Source organism: Amblyomma americanum, chromosome 8 (assembly GCF_052857255.1).
Source record: "Amblyomma americanum isolate KBUSLIRL-KWMA chromosome 8, ASM5285725v1, whole genome shotgun sequence".
NCBI classification, from domain to species: Eukaryota; Metazoa; Arthropoda; class Arachnida; order Ixodida; family Ixodidae; genus Amblyomma; species Amblyomma americanum.
Window position 1 is genome coordinate 11,291,050 of NC_135504.1, and position 17,228 is coordinate 11,308,277.

At 45.9% G+C, this 17,228-nt stretch overlaps 1 protein-coding gene across 1 annotated transcript; it reads right to left on the minus strand.

Annotated features, from left to right (window-relative positions):
* Window positions 1–561: 561 nt before the first annotated feature.
* LOC144100044 (solute carrier family 22 member 7-like) lies at window positions 562–15,614 on the minus strand. The gene is made up of 10 exons (XM_077633092.1): window positions 14,744–15,614; window positions 12,913–13,013; window positions 11,556–11,710; window positions 9,897–10,065; window positions 6,508–6,655; window positions 5,951–6,042; window positions 4,913–5,127; window positions 4,299–4,480; window positions 2,174–2,319; window positions 562–1,153 (listed from the first exon to the last, which is right to left on the minus strand). Exons 1-10 carry the CDS (start codon window positions 15,107–15,109, stop codon window positions 1,042–1,044), a joined length of 1,686 nt encoding a protein of 561 aa, XP_077489218.1. The 5' UTR covers window positions 15,110–15,614; the 3' UTR covers window positions 562–1,041.
* Window positions 15,615–17,228: the final 1,614 nt, after the last annotated feature.

Consider the following 17,228-nt stretch of genomic DNA (forward strand, 5'->3'; position numbering starts at 1 on the left):
ACACTGCCCGTGCTTCAGGCCCCGCGCTTGACTTCGTCGTTGCCAGATGGGACGGAGGGTCGTAGTAAGACGCCGTCAATAGGCCTTAAAACGCCACTAAAGAAAATATCCTGAAAAGCATAGATGGCGCGGCACCCTCTGCGCCTGAGCACTAGCAGCCGCCGCTCTTGTGATAAAGACGCCTGCGGCGATGCTCCCCATCAGTCGCATTGTGAGAGGGCAATGAATGCAGCTAGTGTGGACTGTCAAGCCCTGAACGCTTCCGTATGCGGTAAACCGAAACGGCAAATTCCTAAGGGTCTATAACCGAGGACGGACGCTCTAGGGACACTGCCCGCACATGCCCCGCAAGACAACATGCTCAGCTGTGTGCCCCGTAAAGCACTTGGTCTAGCTCTCCAAAAACAGAAACACACTCATGCGTAACAGGAGCCTTTAAAGAAAATGCAACAATTGCAAAAGCACGATATGGATCAGCTCGCGTTGATCATTCGCTTAGGAGTGCTGTAATCACTACCTCTTTTTTTTTCTTCAAGTGAGCAAAAGGTGGCACAGTTTATAAGCAGTTGCAGTGACCCAGAGCACGAGTCGTGCACTGAATGTTTCTTCCAATCTTTATTATTCCGGCAATGCGAAGTTCTCGGGTGCAAGAAAGCATTCATTAGTAGACGACTGCAATTGTCGCCGTTTTTCAGGATTTTCTTCAACAGGGCACAATTTTGCACTGGCAAAGGAGCAGAGGTACCTGAAAATTATTTCTGGAGCGTCATATTCTACAAAACACACCGAGCACGAAAGGAGGCAACCGACGCTGGTGACTGGGAACTTTGAACTTGAATGCTTTAAAAGATACCGGCAGTTTTATAACGTATATGCGAAAATAACTTCAGTCTTTTTTCTTCGTAAATTGCTCATTTTTACCCTGGTGTGGTTGAACCGTTCTACGCGTACTTTCAGAACGTGCGTGTTTAAATGGTGTCAACAGCGGCATTATGAATTGAGGCAAAGCAGTCGCTTCAGGCGCTGGTGATGGTACGGCGGTCAGGTGCCACAGAGTTTCAAGTCGCCGTCAGCAGAGGGCACTGCAGTCAATGGAAACTGCTGCTCAGGGTCCATCCCAGCGTGGTTCGAAAAGTTTTTCGTCACCTTTCGCCTACAAAAGAAGCAGAAACCACATATTCTGTCAACTTCGAGCCACGGGCAGGGACATTGTATTTTTTAATCGTATTGCTTGTCCCAGCACACACTTTGTCACCTAGATATGACAACGCTGTGATATGTGACAAGCAATAGAACTGACAACGCTGTGAATGTATGAATGCCGCAAGTCAACAAATATTCAACGGTAAAAAAAAAACAAGCTAAGCAGCTGCAAGACACAAGAAAAGAAGTTGACAGTGCGCCTTTGGCATGTTATTGTCTAAGTGCTCATAACACATTGAAAAAAGAGCAATTTTTATACAATTCAAACGTGGTGGAGTGTTTTCCCATGTGGTGCTCTGAGACTTCCACTTATATTAACAATCGCAGTCCTATACTGTTGCCTTCAAAACAGTGCAGAAGCCTTGAGTACATCGCCGGCATGGTGACGACGACATTTTATATGATGAAGTATTTTTTTATAACAGCGATTACTGAGTAGCAAGGTTCGTTATGTAAATGTCGTCACACTGAAAACCCTAAGAATGACATCGTTGTTTGCAACATTTACAAGGGTCAGGTGTGTGAGAGTCAGCTGTCTTTGCGATGTGTGAAATGTCTTAATTTGATCCAGGTGTACTAGTACCAAAAAATCCATGAGGGGCCCAGAGACGGCTCATGCAGGCTTCATTAGTAATAATGTTATGCGTGTGAGATGGGGCAGTCGCTCTCATGTAAACTGTGATATAGGCACCACGATCACTTATTTTCCCAATTGGATGAGCAAAAATGTTTTTATTTTTGTTTTAGGTCTCCAATCAGTCAATTAATTATATCTTTCTTTATTTTTTTATTTACGCCTTCCTTGAAAGTAGCTTCTATGAGCATTGCTTTCCGAAGTGAGGCTATGAGGTCTAAGAATCTAGCTAGGTGCCAGCCTTGACTGGGATTTTATCGTAGCACAGTAAGTGTACAAATTTATTTCCGTCGAGGTTATCAGGCATTGATGCTGCTTGGTTATTGGCACGCTCACCTCGAATTCCCCAGCTGCTTGGATTCGCGTATCGTATCTGGCAGCGTCACCCTGTACGTTTCAGGCAGCAGCAAAACCAGCCCCGCAGCCAGGAGTGCAATGCCGGCCAAGGTGCCCATGGTCACTGAGTCAGAAAGGTAGGCTTTCTGCAAAACAGAACGTTCTCCATTTCTTCGCAGAACCTCTTCTCAGGTACCCATTATCGTACCTTCCGAATCGGAGTCATTCGCTCCTGTCATATACATCCAAACTCCAGGGTTCTGTCACTAGCAAAACATAATCCTGCCAGGACAGACTTAAGCTATCGGGAACGTGTGTGCCGCAGAAGTGGGTGCCCTCGAAAGCCGCCACGTGCAGTCACGTGATCCCGGTCTTTGGGCCTAGTACAGTCCCAATTCACCCATACTCACTGGAAGCATAATTCTGGCGGCAGCACACAAAAGACGGGAACTGCTGAACCTGCGGCCTCCCTGTGCCCTACACATGAAGTACGAAGCACCTTTCACCGTCTTTCTGACGAGAAACGCTAAAGAAGTGTTGTTAAAAACGGATGCAGTATCCGACGCTACCAATATTTACGCTTCCATTTACACGGCGAGGTCGGTTCGGTTCTGGCAGGCTGGGGCACAGCCGGGCGGCGAGGACCAAGAACTCACAGCCGACGATCAGCCTGACGAGGACGTTGAAGCTCCCGGACCAGGATGTCGATGAAGCCCCGCACCTCCACCGAATGTTACGTGACGGCCAGCCGAAGAATGAGGCGCGATGAACGATGGCCAAGAGGCGATTTAATGGCCACTGGGCTAGCGCGAGCGCTCTGTCCCACGCCACTGAAAGCTTCGTCTTCTTCGTCACAATATTTCCTAGTACCAATATAGCATATGCCTGTTCGACACTTTGCATAGGCATGAGAGCATGGTGACAGAGTCAAACTTTTTCTCGTAATATCCGAAAGCTATACATGGAAGTTCTCTACGCACGTCACAGTACGCTGCCATCTGATAGTGTTAATATGGCCTATTGCCGAGCAGCCCTTTGAAAGTCAGCCAGGCCCAATGGTTGATAGAAGTCTAAGATTGGTAAGAATGCTAGCCGCAGGTAATATCGCCTAGTGAAAACATTCTCACCAATTGGGGCCCTTAGTGTAGGACCAGCAAGGCAGTCATTCTCTGATGACCCGATTGCCCAGTTCTTCGATTTCACCTAGGAGGACACGAGTGTGATATTGAATGCCACGCGGCGATGTTCCCTGCCACAGGCAGCAGTTCTTTTTAAACTGAAAATGCACATCAGGTACCGCGGACAATCAAATTTCGTTAGCAAACTGTCACGCTATAAGATAATGGCAGCATTCATCATGCTATGAGAAATCGGCGTATATCAGCTTACACCACTCAGAGATCTTGGATGATTTTAGTGGCCCCATGCAATTTTTTTCCGGAGTAATCACTTTCCGGATCTCCGGTACACTTAATGAAGTGTGTAGAGCCTTCTCTGCTCACGGTTATACACTGCAGCAACAGCATTTTTATGATGATGATGATGATGATGATAGTGAATTTTTATGGCGCAAGGGCATCTGCGGACAAAGAGCGCCATGGCACAAGATATTTTCTTTTGATCAAGGTTGAGTCAAAGACCCATTCCCAAAGCATTTCACCCTGAATAAACCGAGCATCAGGCCAGGGGAAGCTTGTAACCATTGTATCACCGGTGGGTGCCTGGTGGAATTGAGGATCGAACCCTGCACCTCCATCATGCGAGGTGGATGCTCAACCTCTAGGCAACCGCTGCGGTCTCAACAGCATTTCTATAGGTGCGGAAAATGGCGCTGAAAACCACGGTCGGTACAGGAAAGCAACGACCATCAGGTAGAAAAAAAATGCTTATCAAGGTTGACACGCAAGAGCAGGGCACCTTCAATATTCCGGCGCCGCGACAAAGAGAGAATATGTGCAAAGAATGTATGTAACTACACAATTGCTTTTGTCACAATTCAACACCTCATTCTTCGCTCAGTGTGGAATTCCGGACGAAGTAAGGAATTGCGCGACATCAGCATCCAATGGGCATTATAAGTTCAACCGCTCATGATGCTCATGATCCTGCCAATCTATCGCCATACCATCTCCAGCAAGAACGGGACCACCGACGATCCAACACGGGTGCCGACGAAGCAGGCGCTGACACCAACGGACCGGTAGAGCGTTGGGAACACCTCCGCTGCGAAGATCCATCCCATCGAAAGGGAGACGGACCCCAGCATCTTGCCCGTGATAGCGCATGCCTGGCGGGGGACCACCCACGCTGCGCGAATTGGAAAGACATACTGCATTAAAGAGAATCGAAAGACGCCTTAAAAAATATAAATCTAAAGAACAGTCTAAAGACAAAGTCAGGAGGGAAAGTCATGTGGCAATTTTGAAGACTAGTCAAAAATAAAAAGGCAGAAAATCGGCTCCACGTGAGGGCCCGTGACATGTGTTATTGTCCAGTGCAGGGGCTCAGTCTATGCGTAAAGTCGACTTTGGCGTGCCCGCAGGCCGTAAAGGTAAACGAAAGAGGTCGCTGTTGCTGCTGTATGTCGAAACGCTTCCTATGAGTTTTTTTTTTGCTTTTTTCCCCTTCATGTTAATCGTCCAGGCATGGAACAAAATAAGCATCCCGAGAAAGTCCTCCTCCTTGTTTACAATCAAGTCCTCCTCCAACAAAACCGCCGGCTTTTAGGGGTGGGTGTACCTGGAGGCAGGAGGGACACTCCGAGTGCGCATGCGCCGGTGACGGCATACACTAGTACCACGATGGGCCTCCTCCGGCACCAGCGAACCGCTGCGTAGCAGATGACTGCCACGGGGAACTCGGCTGAGGCGGCAATCACGAAGGTCAGGTACGGGTCGCCGCCCAAGTTGGTCACCGAGAGCTGCAGGCCGTAGAAGATCATGCCGCCGGCGGCCCTAGCAGGAAAGGCTTTGTACTCACAGGCCCGTCGTGAATGCTGTCTGACATTTGTATTGTCCACGAAATAAGTGCCGCTGCAGGAATGGGAGCTGTTTAATATTACTTGTTGCTGCTCAACACATCCAAAAAAGCTCCGGTTCCGAAAGGAAAAATCTGAATAAGCCTGCCATTTTTGTACATATATTCCTTTATCAATGGGCAGGTTTACCAAGCATGAGGCTCACAATCGTTTGAAAGCAGACTGTTGTGTAAAGTGTCGCTTATTAGGAACACGGCGATCAGGTACAGAGCTCTTAGTAAGCTCAAGCAAGATGCGCTTAACAGACAGTGAAAAAATCACAGAATGCGTTATTTAGAAGGCGGCATATTGCAGCTGTGCGCTGCAAACCTATAGCCCTGAATAAACCACGCCACTCCCCGGAGCGCTCATGGCGTCGAGTGTTGGTATTTCGCTACTTCGCCGCAAGCCCGTTCTCATGTGTCAGCTGAGAGCTATACATTTCGAAACATGTGTGCAGATCGGAAGACTAGACTTGCTACACGCTTAGACTTCTTCGTGCCTTCTTTCCTAGCGTCGCAGCCGCGGGGAGCAAGCCTGAATTGTAAACCATTTCAATAGCTCCGCTGTGGACTTCCTATTCCTCAGAATGACGCTCACCTCGACATCATTGCCGACCGGACTCTTAGAGGTCACGTGTAGAACAACACGATTAACAGCAGCTCCCTATGTTCTGGAACACCATGTAAGCAATAGGACATGAAGCCATGCAGGCAACACGCCAGGAAACACAACATGTAGCGTTTTACTGCATCACTTACGAGGCATAGACCAACACGCAAGTGTAGAGGAAAACCTTTCGGCTCCGGACAAGATCCAAGCAGCTTGCCCTTTTCCTGGCTTCCTCTTCTTGCTAAGAGTCGCGAGGACAATTAGGGTGTTCAGTAAGGGCGAGCACCAATATCATAAGAGTACAGGATATTAAGAAAATGATACAGCGTTATTTGAGGTACACTCCGCTACCAGGACCAGAACAATTCTCTATGCATTGCCGTTTATGACTACATCAGATCGACAAATAAGCCGCCCCCAAATCACGCACAGAAAGGGTCCGAGATTGCACATGGTAGTCGCAAAGCAAGCCGCTTCTATAGCAAGGTCCTGGATGAAGCCTTCTGTCTCTGTTACGACTAAATGACACATCTTAATTCTTAATAAAACAAGGACGATGAATAAGAGTCATACAATAGTTTTGTTAAGGAACATTCAGCCTTACTCAAATTCGGCCGACTAGCATGAAGCCGCTTTGATTTCAAAATTAAGCATTGCTACTTAGGCATGCTATATATTCGAGCGCAAGGCGACGGCTGCAGCATACCTGCAAGATCTTTTTCCGGAGCTGTGCTAGTACTGAATCCGGGTCGTCTAGTGGTAGTCCGTTGTCCGCACACGCTTTCAATATCACCTTACGGGCAGCAGACATCCTCCCAGTGGCTATGAGCCAACGAGGAGACTCGGGCAGGTACCTGTGAATGCGAAGCACAAAATCAATTTTCAATCAACAAGTAACTAATCGACGGCTTTGCTGAAGTTAATACATGCTTTGAAACAATCATTCCTTAAAGTCTAAGCATGTACGTGGTGCGCACAAGTCAGTCAATAACTTGCACGATTTTTAGCCAGCCGAATTAAAGTGCATCCGAACGTTACGAATCTTGGCTTTGAAGTTGAGTCTATTTTGGCAACGCAGTTGTCAAGAAGGTTGACGAACAGGCAATCCTCTTTAATCTTTTTCTGTAATCTGAGCGGCGAGTCATATCCCGTAATAAATTATATCAACTGTCACCTTTACACCTTCTCCAGATCCGGTTAACGATTATCAATAGTTTGAAGGACGGTTGACATGGAATACTTCCTTGCAGCACCGTGCTTTTGGTTCGCATGTCTTTCTGAAAAACTTCCCATATAGTCGACGGCCAGCAGTCGTCTGCTTTTTTCTGCTAATTGGTCTGCTTTATATCCGAGTTCGAATAACGAAGAACAGGAAGCTTGTGAGCAATGACAGTAACCTATGCTATTTTTCCTTCATTGTTAGCGCCTGATTTTTCGAGCTTAGTTGGTTGAGGATGATCCTTTGGCCTCCGTACTGATGACTATCCGTACAACACGTGCATACGAAACAACCTGTGGAAAACCGCCCATAGCGTAGGTAAAAATTGAGCAGGACAGAAGAATTACATGTCTACACTTTCCTCGCCAGAATTTTTTCTAATACCGGCTAATATAAACATTCTACTTTAATTCTCTTCCTTCTTGATTCATTTTAAACTTCGTCGCCGGCTCGAAGTAGCAATGCCATCTCAGTTGACCATACTCACAATTTAAGAGTATTGTGCTCTTTGCAATTTTCGAAAGCCTTTTTTACGGTTTGCTTGAGAGTACCGCTTCTCTTAGTTCAATAGGTCATTCAGTACGCATGCGTAGTCCCGAATCAAGGGTCATCCCCAGCTTCTCTATTAACTACAAATTGCTGTTTTAGTCATAAACATGTATCAATATTAAAAGAACATAGGCTAACTGTGAGTACTTTAAACGGGCTGTAAAGGGGGCTCTAATAAAGTTGCGGCATGCCTGGGATATTGAAGCACGCCGCTTCACTAATAGTGTCCAGCAAAAATTTTTTACATGCGCTTTGTAGAAGCTGAGTTATCTGTAGTTAAAATTTTAATTTCAGCGTCTTCGCGCCTTTCCCTCTCCTCTCGTCACTTATTGCACGCTGGAAGGTAGGCGCTCCTTCGCCGTACACCACTCTGGGAGCGGAGCTTCCCGACCCGCCAGAGCTAAGCGGTTTATTGGCCGCCGCCACGGCAGCATCCTGACGTCTGAAAGAATCTAACCAATGGCCACCTCTCACCTTGTCTACGCAGATGCGGGGAACGGAGGAGGGTGCGAGCATGAAAAAGTCTCCGGGAACGGCTCGCCAATTTTGACGCGCGATTGTGGGTCGTCTGCTGCGTGTGGAAGGGTATTATTTAGCTCTGGTTTTCATGGCAACACAGTGCAGTGATTAAGCGAGTTAATGTGCTCTCCTCGGGAGGCGTTTCAGAGCCCCTCTAAACAACCGAAACAATGTATTGTAGACATGTGATTTTTTTATACAGCATTATACTATACTTACGCTTTTATTGTCTGTATCTAAGTTTTCCTCTTCATGTCTTGCGAAAAGCGCAACGGAAAAATGACCATCGCAATAACATATAATAACCTGCAATATTATCTATTATTTATCGCAAATGTTGCACAGTGATAAGATGCTGGTTTCTGTTTTCAATGTTTTCTCTTACTGCCCTACTGTTGATTTTGGGGGATATTGCCGTTAAAACTAAATATTTTATTAAGCGAATCCTATTTGAACTTGTTTTCGCAATATGTGTGTCTGTTTTTTTAGTTTTTTTATGTGAATAATGAGCTACACAATGACAAAAACGACAACTGGAACGGCGGACAAATGTGTGTAAATGTTTGTAAATGTTTGTTTCCTTTTACTATGTTATGCATGCATGGATTGCTCTTCGTAGGAGCGGTATATCTTTGTCTCAGATTGTTTGGATTCGCGGATTTTCATTCTGGGAGTCACAACGGTTCCTGTACATCGGATGTGTTGGCCTAAGCAAATTGCATTTAAACAGTTTTTTTTTTCATGTACCCTTTTGAAAGCGGTGTATAGGTCTGTGAAAATAAATGTGATCCTCATCTCACGACCACCGAGGTCAGCACAGCGGGCGATTTTAATTTAGTACAACATACGGAAAAATAATCTTTGGCCTCTCTTTCTCGCTATCACTGTTTCTTTCAATGCGGCCGAAAGCAGTTTATTTTCCTGTTTTCCTGCACAGCATTAATCAATTCTTTATAATGATCTGGAGCTGAAAATACACGTTGTAGAGGACATGTTATCATGCTGTCGTAAATTAAAACTCGCAGTTTTGTTTCACTACGCCAGACATTCTGAAACACCGGTCAAATGAGCATTGCATGTCATAGGATAGGCCATACATGCTGAATATTACGGTATATACTGTACGAGTTTTTGTCTGTTTGCTTTTTGAGTGGTGAATTTCTTTGTCGCCTCCTGCGCGTGGCATTATCATTATTCTGTTCGCCACGGGTACCAGTTACCTGGCGGCTAGACGCCACTCGACTACGCACCTTTTGGGACTTCTTCACGAGGATCTACACCTGTACGCTTGTTATACAGGATGCTCTGCGTCACGGTACATGAGCTCGGCTTATAGACAGGCATTATGATTCCGTCAGCTGACAGGTACACGTCTTGCTTTGCAAGCTTCCTTGTGAGTTCTTGTTTTCCTTGATTGTCTTGCCCCGCCGCGGTGGCTCAGTGGTTAGGGCGCTCGAATACTGATCCGGAGTTCCCGGGTTCGAACCCGACCGCGGCGGCTGCGTTTTTATGGAGGCAGAACGCTAAAGCGCCTGTGTGCTGTGTGATGTCAGTGCGCGTTAAAGATCCCCAGGTGGTCGAAATTATTCCTGAGCCCTCCACTACGGTACCTATCTCTTCCTTTCTTCTTTCACTCCCTCCTTTATCTCTTCCCTTACGGCGCGGTTCAGGTGTCCAACGATATATGAGACAGATACTGCGCCATTTCCTTTCCCCCCAAAAAACCAATTATTATTATTATTGATTGTCTTCACCACTCGTGACTATACAGCCATACAATGCATTCATGAGTTTCGGTTTGTCCTTACCACGCCCAGACTACAAGGACCAGGAGGGGAATGCTGAGCACTCCCTGCAGTGTCCTCCAGTCCTGAAGGAGCCACGCAAAGCCAGGGAGCATCATGATGCCCACAGCGAAGCCGAGCGTCAGAACCAGGGCTGCGGTCGTTCTCTTCCGGGGACCAATCACCTCCATCACTGCAAAGCGGGGGGCAACGAATCAGCGGAAACCGGCTAATGGGTGACTTGCTCAACGAGTAAACCAAGTATTCCGCCACGCTAACGGACAAGTTTTTGTTCCGAAACACAATTCGCCACCTTTCTTGTTTGCTGTCTTCGCTAAGATCCAGTCACTTTACTTCCTTTGCAAAGCACCAGATTATATAATCACGCTTACGATATGCAATATTATCATCATCATCATCTATTGGCCCTTAAAGACCGCTGGGAGAGGCATTACAAAAAGGGGGGGGGGGGGGGGGGGGGGACATCGAACACAACAACGTAGGTCACTGTCAAACATTGTCACAATCAGTGATCAGCAGGATATATACACAAAACATTTAAATAAGCGTTAACAAAGTATGAAAACAACAACAGTAAACAGAGGCAAACAGAAGCGGGCAAAAATTTCTCCACATCATGTTTTCAAATAGGATGTCAGCAGCTGCCGGAACTTATATGGATTGCTGGAAATGTTGTTGCATCCACATATTTTCCATGTACGATGACGCCTTAGGCAGCGGTTTTGTTTTTAAATGTATTTAGTGTTTTTCTACCTCGTATGTTCTGCTTGGTGGTGAACTTTTTTGCTGTCCGTATGCTCATTCAATCTTGTCGTAATCTTCGGATTCATCCTTACCACTCACCTTTGTTATTTTTATTGTCTCTATCATGCGTTCTTTTATTTATCATACAGTCAAAGAACTGAGTCCCCTTTTGCAGTGTACTTTCTTGTCCTCAGCTTATTCTGAATTAGAGAATATTGCCATCAGCGGCGTTAACAGGTTCAGTAGTGACTAAACCTAACAAAGTAGCCTAGTCCTTTTTAATCACTGAAGTGCTATTGTTGAAGCATCAGCACTATGATCTTTATAGTTTCGTAATACTGGATTGCTGTAAACCGAGCTTCATTCCCAGCATCCATGGCCACTTCCGGCGTTTTACTGAACTCAATGAAGCCGCATATCTTGCCCAATTGCCGGAAGACACTTGTATTTGTGAGCATGTTAAAATTGTGTATTATGGCGCCAGCTTAATTCGTATAATCTCCGAAAGGCATTCTATAATCCTAGTCTCACAAATTTAGTTCTTACTTCTTTCATGTATGTACCTTAAAGACTCCTTTCGGGATAGTACATAAGAGGTTGGGGTAATCATAAAAGTTGAGTACAGTTGTCACAACGGCATATGATTTTGAGTTTTGGTGATAAATAACGGTGGGCACGTGACGGCAGCGGCGGAGTACGAAAGACTGAATAAGATTTTACAATACTAACGTTGTGGATCTAATTATGCTATTCTTCCAGGTTCAGCGTCCGTTTCTTGCTCAGCAGCTACTGCTTATTACTATTCTATTCGTAAAGTTTACGTGTTCGAGATTTCAACAGTACATTTAAATGGACACTATCTGGTGAAGCGTGTGCGAGCTGATGGCTCGTCCACAGCTGTCACACGCGCGAACTCACGGAGACAGAAGGATGCAGACTGGCCCAGACCGAGACCCACACCCAGCAGTCCTCTGGAGGCCAGCAGCAACAAGAACCACGGAGACACGGCCACGCACAGGCTGCCGAGAAGGCTGGTCATAAAGCCAGCTATCAGCACAGGTCGGCGCCCCAGCCTGCGGGGGGCAAAACGCCTGAACGGATGCATACCTGTTTAAATGGACAGTGAGGACTAATGCAATTAATTATTTCCATTGGTAAAATTTGATTTCATGTCTCCTCTTTGTAGGGTTGATCTTTGTCCGGCAAGAAAAGACGAGCTGATGGCTTGAAAAATTACTGGGTTGCAAAATTCACATTTTTTTGGCCCTCACTGGATCCAAACTCGTCACGTCAAAACCAATGACTCTATGTATACTGTTTTAGAGTGAATGGCTGTGTCGGATAACCTCAGAGATCCGTAGTCAGAGATCACAGATCACGTACCCGCAGCTTCCAGGCGCAATGAAAAATCATATGACAGTGCCTGAATTTCATTTATTAAGTTTTTTTAATTATAAAGGTACTAATGTAAAGAAAGCTGACGGCCTTGGGTTAGCGTTCTGCGCAAGCGCACTGATGCCGCGCTGTTCCTCTGTTCCCCTTAGCGATGGGGTCCCCTCGTTCTATAAATTGCTAATACCATCAAGTTTCATTGCGGCAGAAAAGTTGTTTTAGAAATTACTTTGGTGTCTACAATTACGATGTCGTGTTGACCGTCGGCCTGAAGGGCTCAGCGTAATGTGGTAGCTTGTCATTTCAGGCGGTCATCAAATAGAACCAAAGTCACTTTTCTTAAAGAATACAAAGCGTAAAAAAAACAAAGACTTCAATTTGAGATTTCTAGTAGACGTGGTTAGCGTCCTGTGCATTAATCAGTTTCGATACCTTTAACCCTTAGCCATTCGAATGGGCGAGCTTTAACACTATTGCTTTAAAATAAGCAATAGTTTGTCTTAGATGGCCATATGGCTAAAAAAAATTAGGGGCGATCAATTGGATTCATGAGCACGAAAAGCGATGCATTTTTCTTTCACTTGACGATGTATTACAATTCTGGTTCTATTCAAATTTCGATTCTATTCTTACTCAATTTTTATTCGTAATCGCTTTTTTTATTCATTTTTGATCAGTCCTGCGAACACACAGGTGTGCGAACACAGAAGTGTACAATAACAGGCAGTGGAGGAAATGAACGTATTGAAAACTAATAGCACTAATAATTTTCATCAGCATAATTATATACCTTTGAGTAACTTTTTAACATATGTTGAAGGTACTGGGCTTTGCCGGCAGTTATTAACCTAACAAACGCCAACTCCAAGAAAGCAGGTCTTACCTGTCTGCGATGGAAGATATCAATGTCCCAACAAGCATTCCAACCATCGTGACAGTCTGCACCAGGCTTCGCGTCCAAGCGCGATCACATACGAGGTCCCACTGCGTAGGGGAATGAAACGTCACGTCGTCCACACACAAGCTTCTTGTCACCATTTCGCCCTTTTCAGTTTCAGCAAGTGAACCGAACGTTACTCGGGAATCTTCCGCCTCTGCTTTTATTCCTTATCGCTGTAGGCTGACACAAGGTAAGGGCTAAAGACCATGCAAAATGAAGTATGGCGGACGAATATAAGTTGTCTGAATCTGTCTTAAGGCATATATTTTGGCCAGTTGTTTTGTCCGACTTCGCTCGTGAACGTGTTTTTGTGTCTTCTACACCGTCCCTCGTCCGTTCTTTTTTTTTGCGCTTCCTACTAAACATCATGCATCACCACCTAGCCCGGCAGCTTGCTCTCCTGAACTGCATTGGAGGTACGCACACGGTACGTAGACGTATCCTGCATTTCTCATCATTGTGCACGATTACCAAGTGTCACGCACACTAATTCTTACTCTTGTTGAATCGCAGAACCAGTACAGGGTCAACTCAAGCTGTTCTGATGAGTATACGACGTGGCAATTGGGCCTAGTGGGCAAGGAACTGTGCATAAACAGAGTCTGCAATGTCGTATGTAAGATATTGAATGGTAAACTGCCGGCGGTGTTGTTATAGTTGTAAGATGAACGTTCGCGTCCGGAACATTCAGAATCTGGCGCTCAAGGAACAAGGCGTTCATAACAGATTGAAAGCTCCGACTCTCGTGTGTGCTCATGGGAACTCTACTGACCGCAGGCCATTCTGACAAAAGCTTGCGAAGTAGTGCCCAGTCGGACAACCTTTACTACATTGCTAATATTACATCATTACTGGCAGTTATTATTGTTGTTGCTCTATACATTGACCTTGTTTCATCTTACTTATACATCAATCCTCTACATCTGAAAGTCCTGTGTGCAGCGGTGGCTTTGTAGCTGTGGCGCTCTACTCCCCAGCACAAAGTCTAGGGTCAGCTCTCTCCGAATTGCAGTTACGTTTCGTTCTCTACGAAATGTCCAAATGCATGCGTACGTTCGTTCACGTGCTTGCTGCACGCTAAGAAGTCCAGATGACCTAAATCATCCGCAACTATGCTTACGTCGCAGGCCAGGTCTGGTTAGGTTAGGGAAAAGTATATTGCTGAAAATGGGCGCATTGCGCCGACACAGCGGGAGACTTCATTTTCTAACCAGCATATCTGTTTCCCTTTTAATTCCTGTCTTCTCTACGTTACCTTTGTAATTTTTTTATTTAATTGGCTTCTTTTCATGAGATGCTGGCAGAACTAAACAGCTGGTATCTTCTACCAACGTATAACCTGACGCATTGAGCGTAGAAATTACGCGCTGTTTAGTACTGCTAAAGTAATAGTAGTTAAAGTTTTTCGTAGCGCAGCAATGCAGCCACAGAGAAGCACACATATTTATCGCAATTATTCGTAATTCATATAAATTACTGGCACGGTTCTGGCGACAAGCTCTCATCTACCTCAAGACTAGGCCGGTCGTTCTCACTGCCAAAGAACTATTTTACGTGGCGAATGGCAGGGTTCGACAAAATCGGTCAACAGCTCGGAACCTTATATTGATGATAGATTACGTTTTAATGGAAGTTCCCAAAAGTATACGAAGTGTCTGCTGAGATAGCAAATACTGCATAGGAATGAAGCCACTTGCTACTAGAAATAAACGCATCGGTAACTAGAACATATGTCCATTTATGAAAATGAATCGGAGGATGACTTTGTACTCACTTCCTGCACCAAAGAATTCCTGTAGTAGCTCTGGCCGTACTCCCAACGCTCGCAGGGCATCGTTACGTTCTTATAGAAAAACACGCCGCTTCCAGCCACCTCAGGAATAGGGGCGTGACACTGACTAAAGCGAAACGCCGAGGAGTCTGCGTCAAGCGTTGAGTTGGGCAGCACAAAAGCTTTCCACTGTTCGGTGGTTACGTTTGAAGCGATGCTTGAAGGCCTAGCACACCAGTGCTCTACTGTCGGGAGGAAGAAGCTGTAGATGACGAGGTGAAGTCCGCTCGGCACTTCTCGCAAGAGGAAGAATAAGTACACGTTCCGCTGAAACTTTCCATCCTCCCCGATCACGCTCGTCACGTCCATGTTGATGTGCGCACACCAGATCCGAAGGCTGTGCCGTTAACAGTCGGGCAGTCTGGGGCCACCTGCAGGCCTAAGCCACCATCACCTAGCCTCTGTCCTAAATCTCGGCTCGAAACCACTCCTTGTGGAAGAATAGGCACATTACGCCACTCCGCCTCCCTGCACATACCAAGAATCTCTGGCCAAGCACGCTGCAATTTTTATGTATTCTGAACATCGGAACTGCTTTTGCGTTAAAGAAATTCACTCTCTCTCGCTTGTTGTCTTGATCTTACCCACGCTCTGCTACGTGATAACAGCACAATTATTGCACTTTCTTCAGGAAAGCAAGGCCGCGTCGCATTATAAGGACCTAGTCGTATCGTGACAAGGAACATCGTTAGTTTCACCACCCTGCGGCGCTTTTTCCCTCACCAGCCAGCGACCTAGATGTGCGAAAAATCCTCTCCTAACCGAGGGCTATTGCGAGTCCTTGGTATCACTCAAGGAGAATCAGGAAACGGGCAACTTGGGTACGTCAACCCACACTCTCTCAATCTGGCTTTCCTTCTCTCAAGTCAGAATCTGCCGGCCTTCCACTCGAAGACGGTTACATACAAAAGCACGGTCAAGACGAGCAGAGGCTCAAAAACATCTGTCTCAGGTACGAATTAAAAGTACCGGTGTTGCTATCGTCCCGGTCTAGTCAAAAGCCGTCAATCTGCGTTATGTTTTCAAGTAATTTTGAAGGTGACTCCAGGTACAGCTGGATACAGCAATACTGTATACTAGTACACCCACCGGGAGTCATGTTTGTCCAAGATATTCTCTGTTACAAGCAAACCGTCGCGCGCGTGAGTTGGTGACAGTGCTCTCTAGCTCACAAATTCCTCTGGAACTTTACTGAAGGCTCTGGTGTCTTATACATTGCACTGATTGCATTCAGAGGGCAAAGTCTGTGCTATTCAATCAAGGTCGCATCTTCAAACTCTTAACTTCTTACAAACTCTAAATTTGGTCAGGTTTTACTCCGTCTAGCTTATGCATTCCACACGTTACAATCCTGTTTCGACAGTCAGCTGAATCCGTGTCAAACTCTGCATCTACGTCCAGACTCAGCTTTGCCGGGCTACGACGCCACAAAACCACGTCAGCCAGCTTTCGTTGAAGCCTCTGTGCTCTCTTTAAGCTTCCACAGCTGAGAAACCACGTCGGAACTCGTACTCGGCCTTCGTATCGGTGTCACTGTGTAATCTTCCTCCTCGGCCCCAAGTAAACATTCTTGCACGTGGCCGTTATTAGCGGCAACGGCCACAAGTTTTTATCTTATCTCAGCGTCTTATGCTGTTGTTCCTCGTAAAGGCATCCTCTGGTGCCTCGTTCTATTTATGACACCACTACACATTTTTGTGTGCGTTTCTGCATTTTGTTGGAGACTTGTGTTTAAGACGCAATTCACAAGGCATTAATTCTCTGCATGTTCATTAGACAAATCGCCCTATAGTTGAAATCTTTGAAGTCGTCAGCCCCAAAGGTCATTAATCGCTGTGGGGTCACCGCTCGGCACCCATTTCGTCTGCCCTGACAACCCTGCAGCTCGGCTGTGACGCCTTTTTGCGTCGGAAAGAAAATGCTGCCGATTTTCTGGGATCAAGAAAGTGACGGCAGTCGTAACGTATCCCCCCTTCTTCAAAAGGCTAAATAGCCATTGCATTAATTACGTTTCTGGATACATCTTGTTTCACTCGCCATATTTATTCGACGACGAGCCGCCAAATATAGATCAGTACATTTTTACGTTTTTTTTGTGATATTCTTATTCATAATTCACTTTCGTTGTATTCAGGACAATTTTCAATTCATTACCGGATATGTTTAACCTTTCCTTGTTGTTTTAGGCATTAACATTTACGGGCCTCCAACGACTGATGCACCTTGAGTTTGGCCTATTATGGCCTCAGTAGCTGCTGCGCCGTTTAACCAAAAATGCTACTGCTACTGCACTATTTTGCCAACATGGCCTACGGGACCCGCGCCTGTCAGAATCGCATTACCACAGGCGCTACAATGGCATTCGTCGACGTTGCTGCCGCAGAAACCACAGGCCTTCATCTCCTCATCTATTTTCTGAGGTAGAAAG

What these genes read in the sequence shown, in the direction of transcription:
- LOC144100044 (XM_077633092.1), bottom strand. Translation starts at nt 15,109, where the DNA reads ATGGACGTGACGAGCGTGATCGGGGAGGATGGAAAGTTTCAGCGGAAC. An exon ending in GTCTGCATCCTTCTGTCTCC is followed by an intron (nt 10,066 to 11,555) that starts GTGAGTTCGCGC and finishes CCCGCTTTGCAG; the next exon opens with TGATGGAGGTGATTGGTCCC. An exon ending in GTCCTTGTAGTCTGGGCGTG is followed by an intron (nt 6,656 to 9,896) that starts GTAAGGACAAAC and finishes TCGCATTCACAG; the next exon opens with GTACCTGCCCGAGTCTCCTC.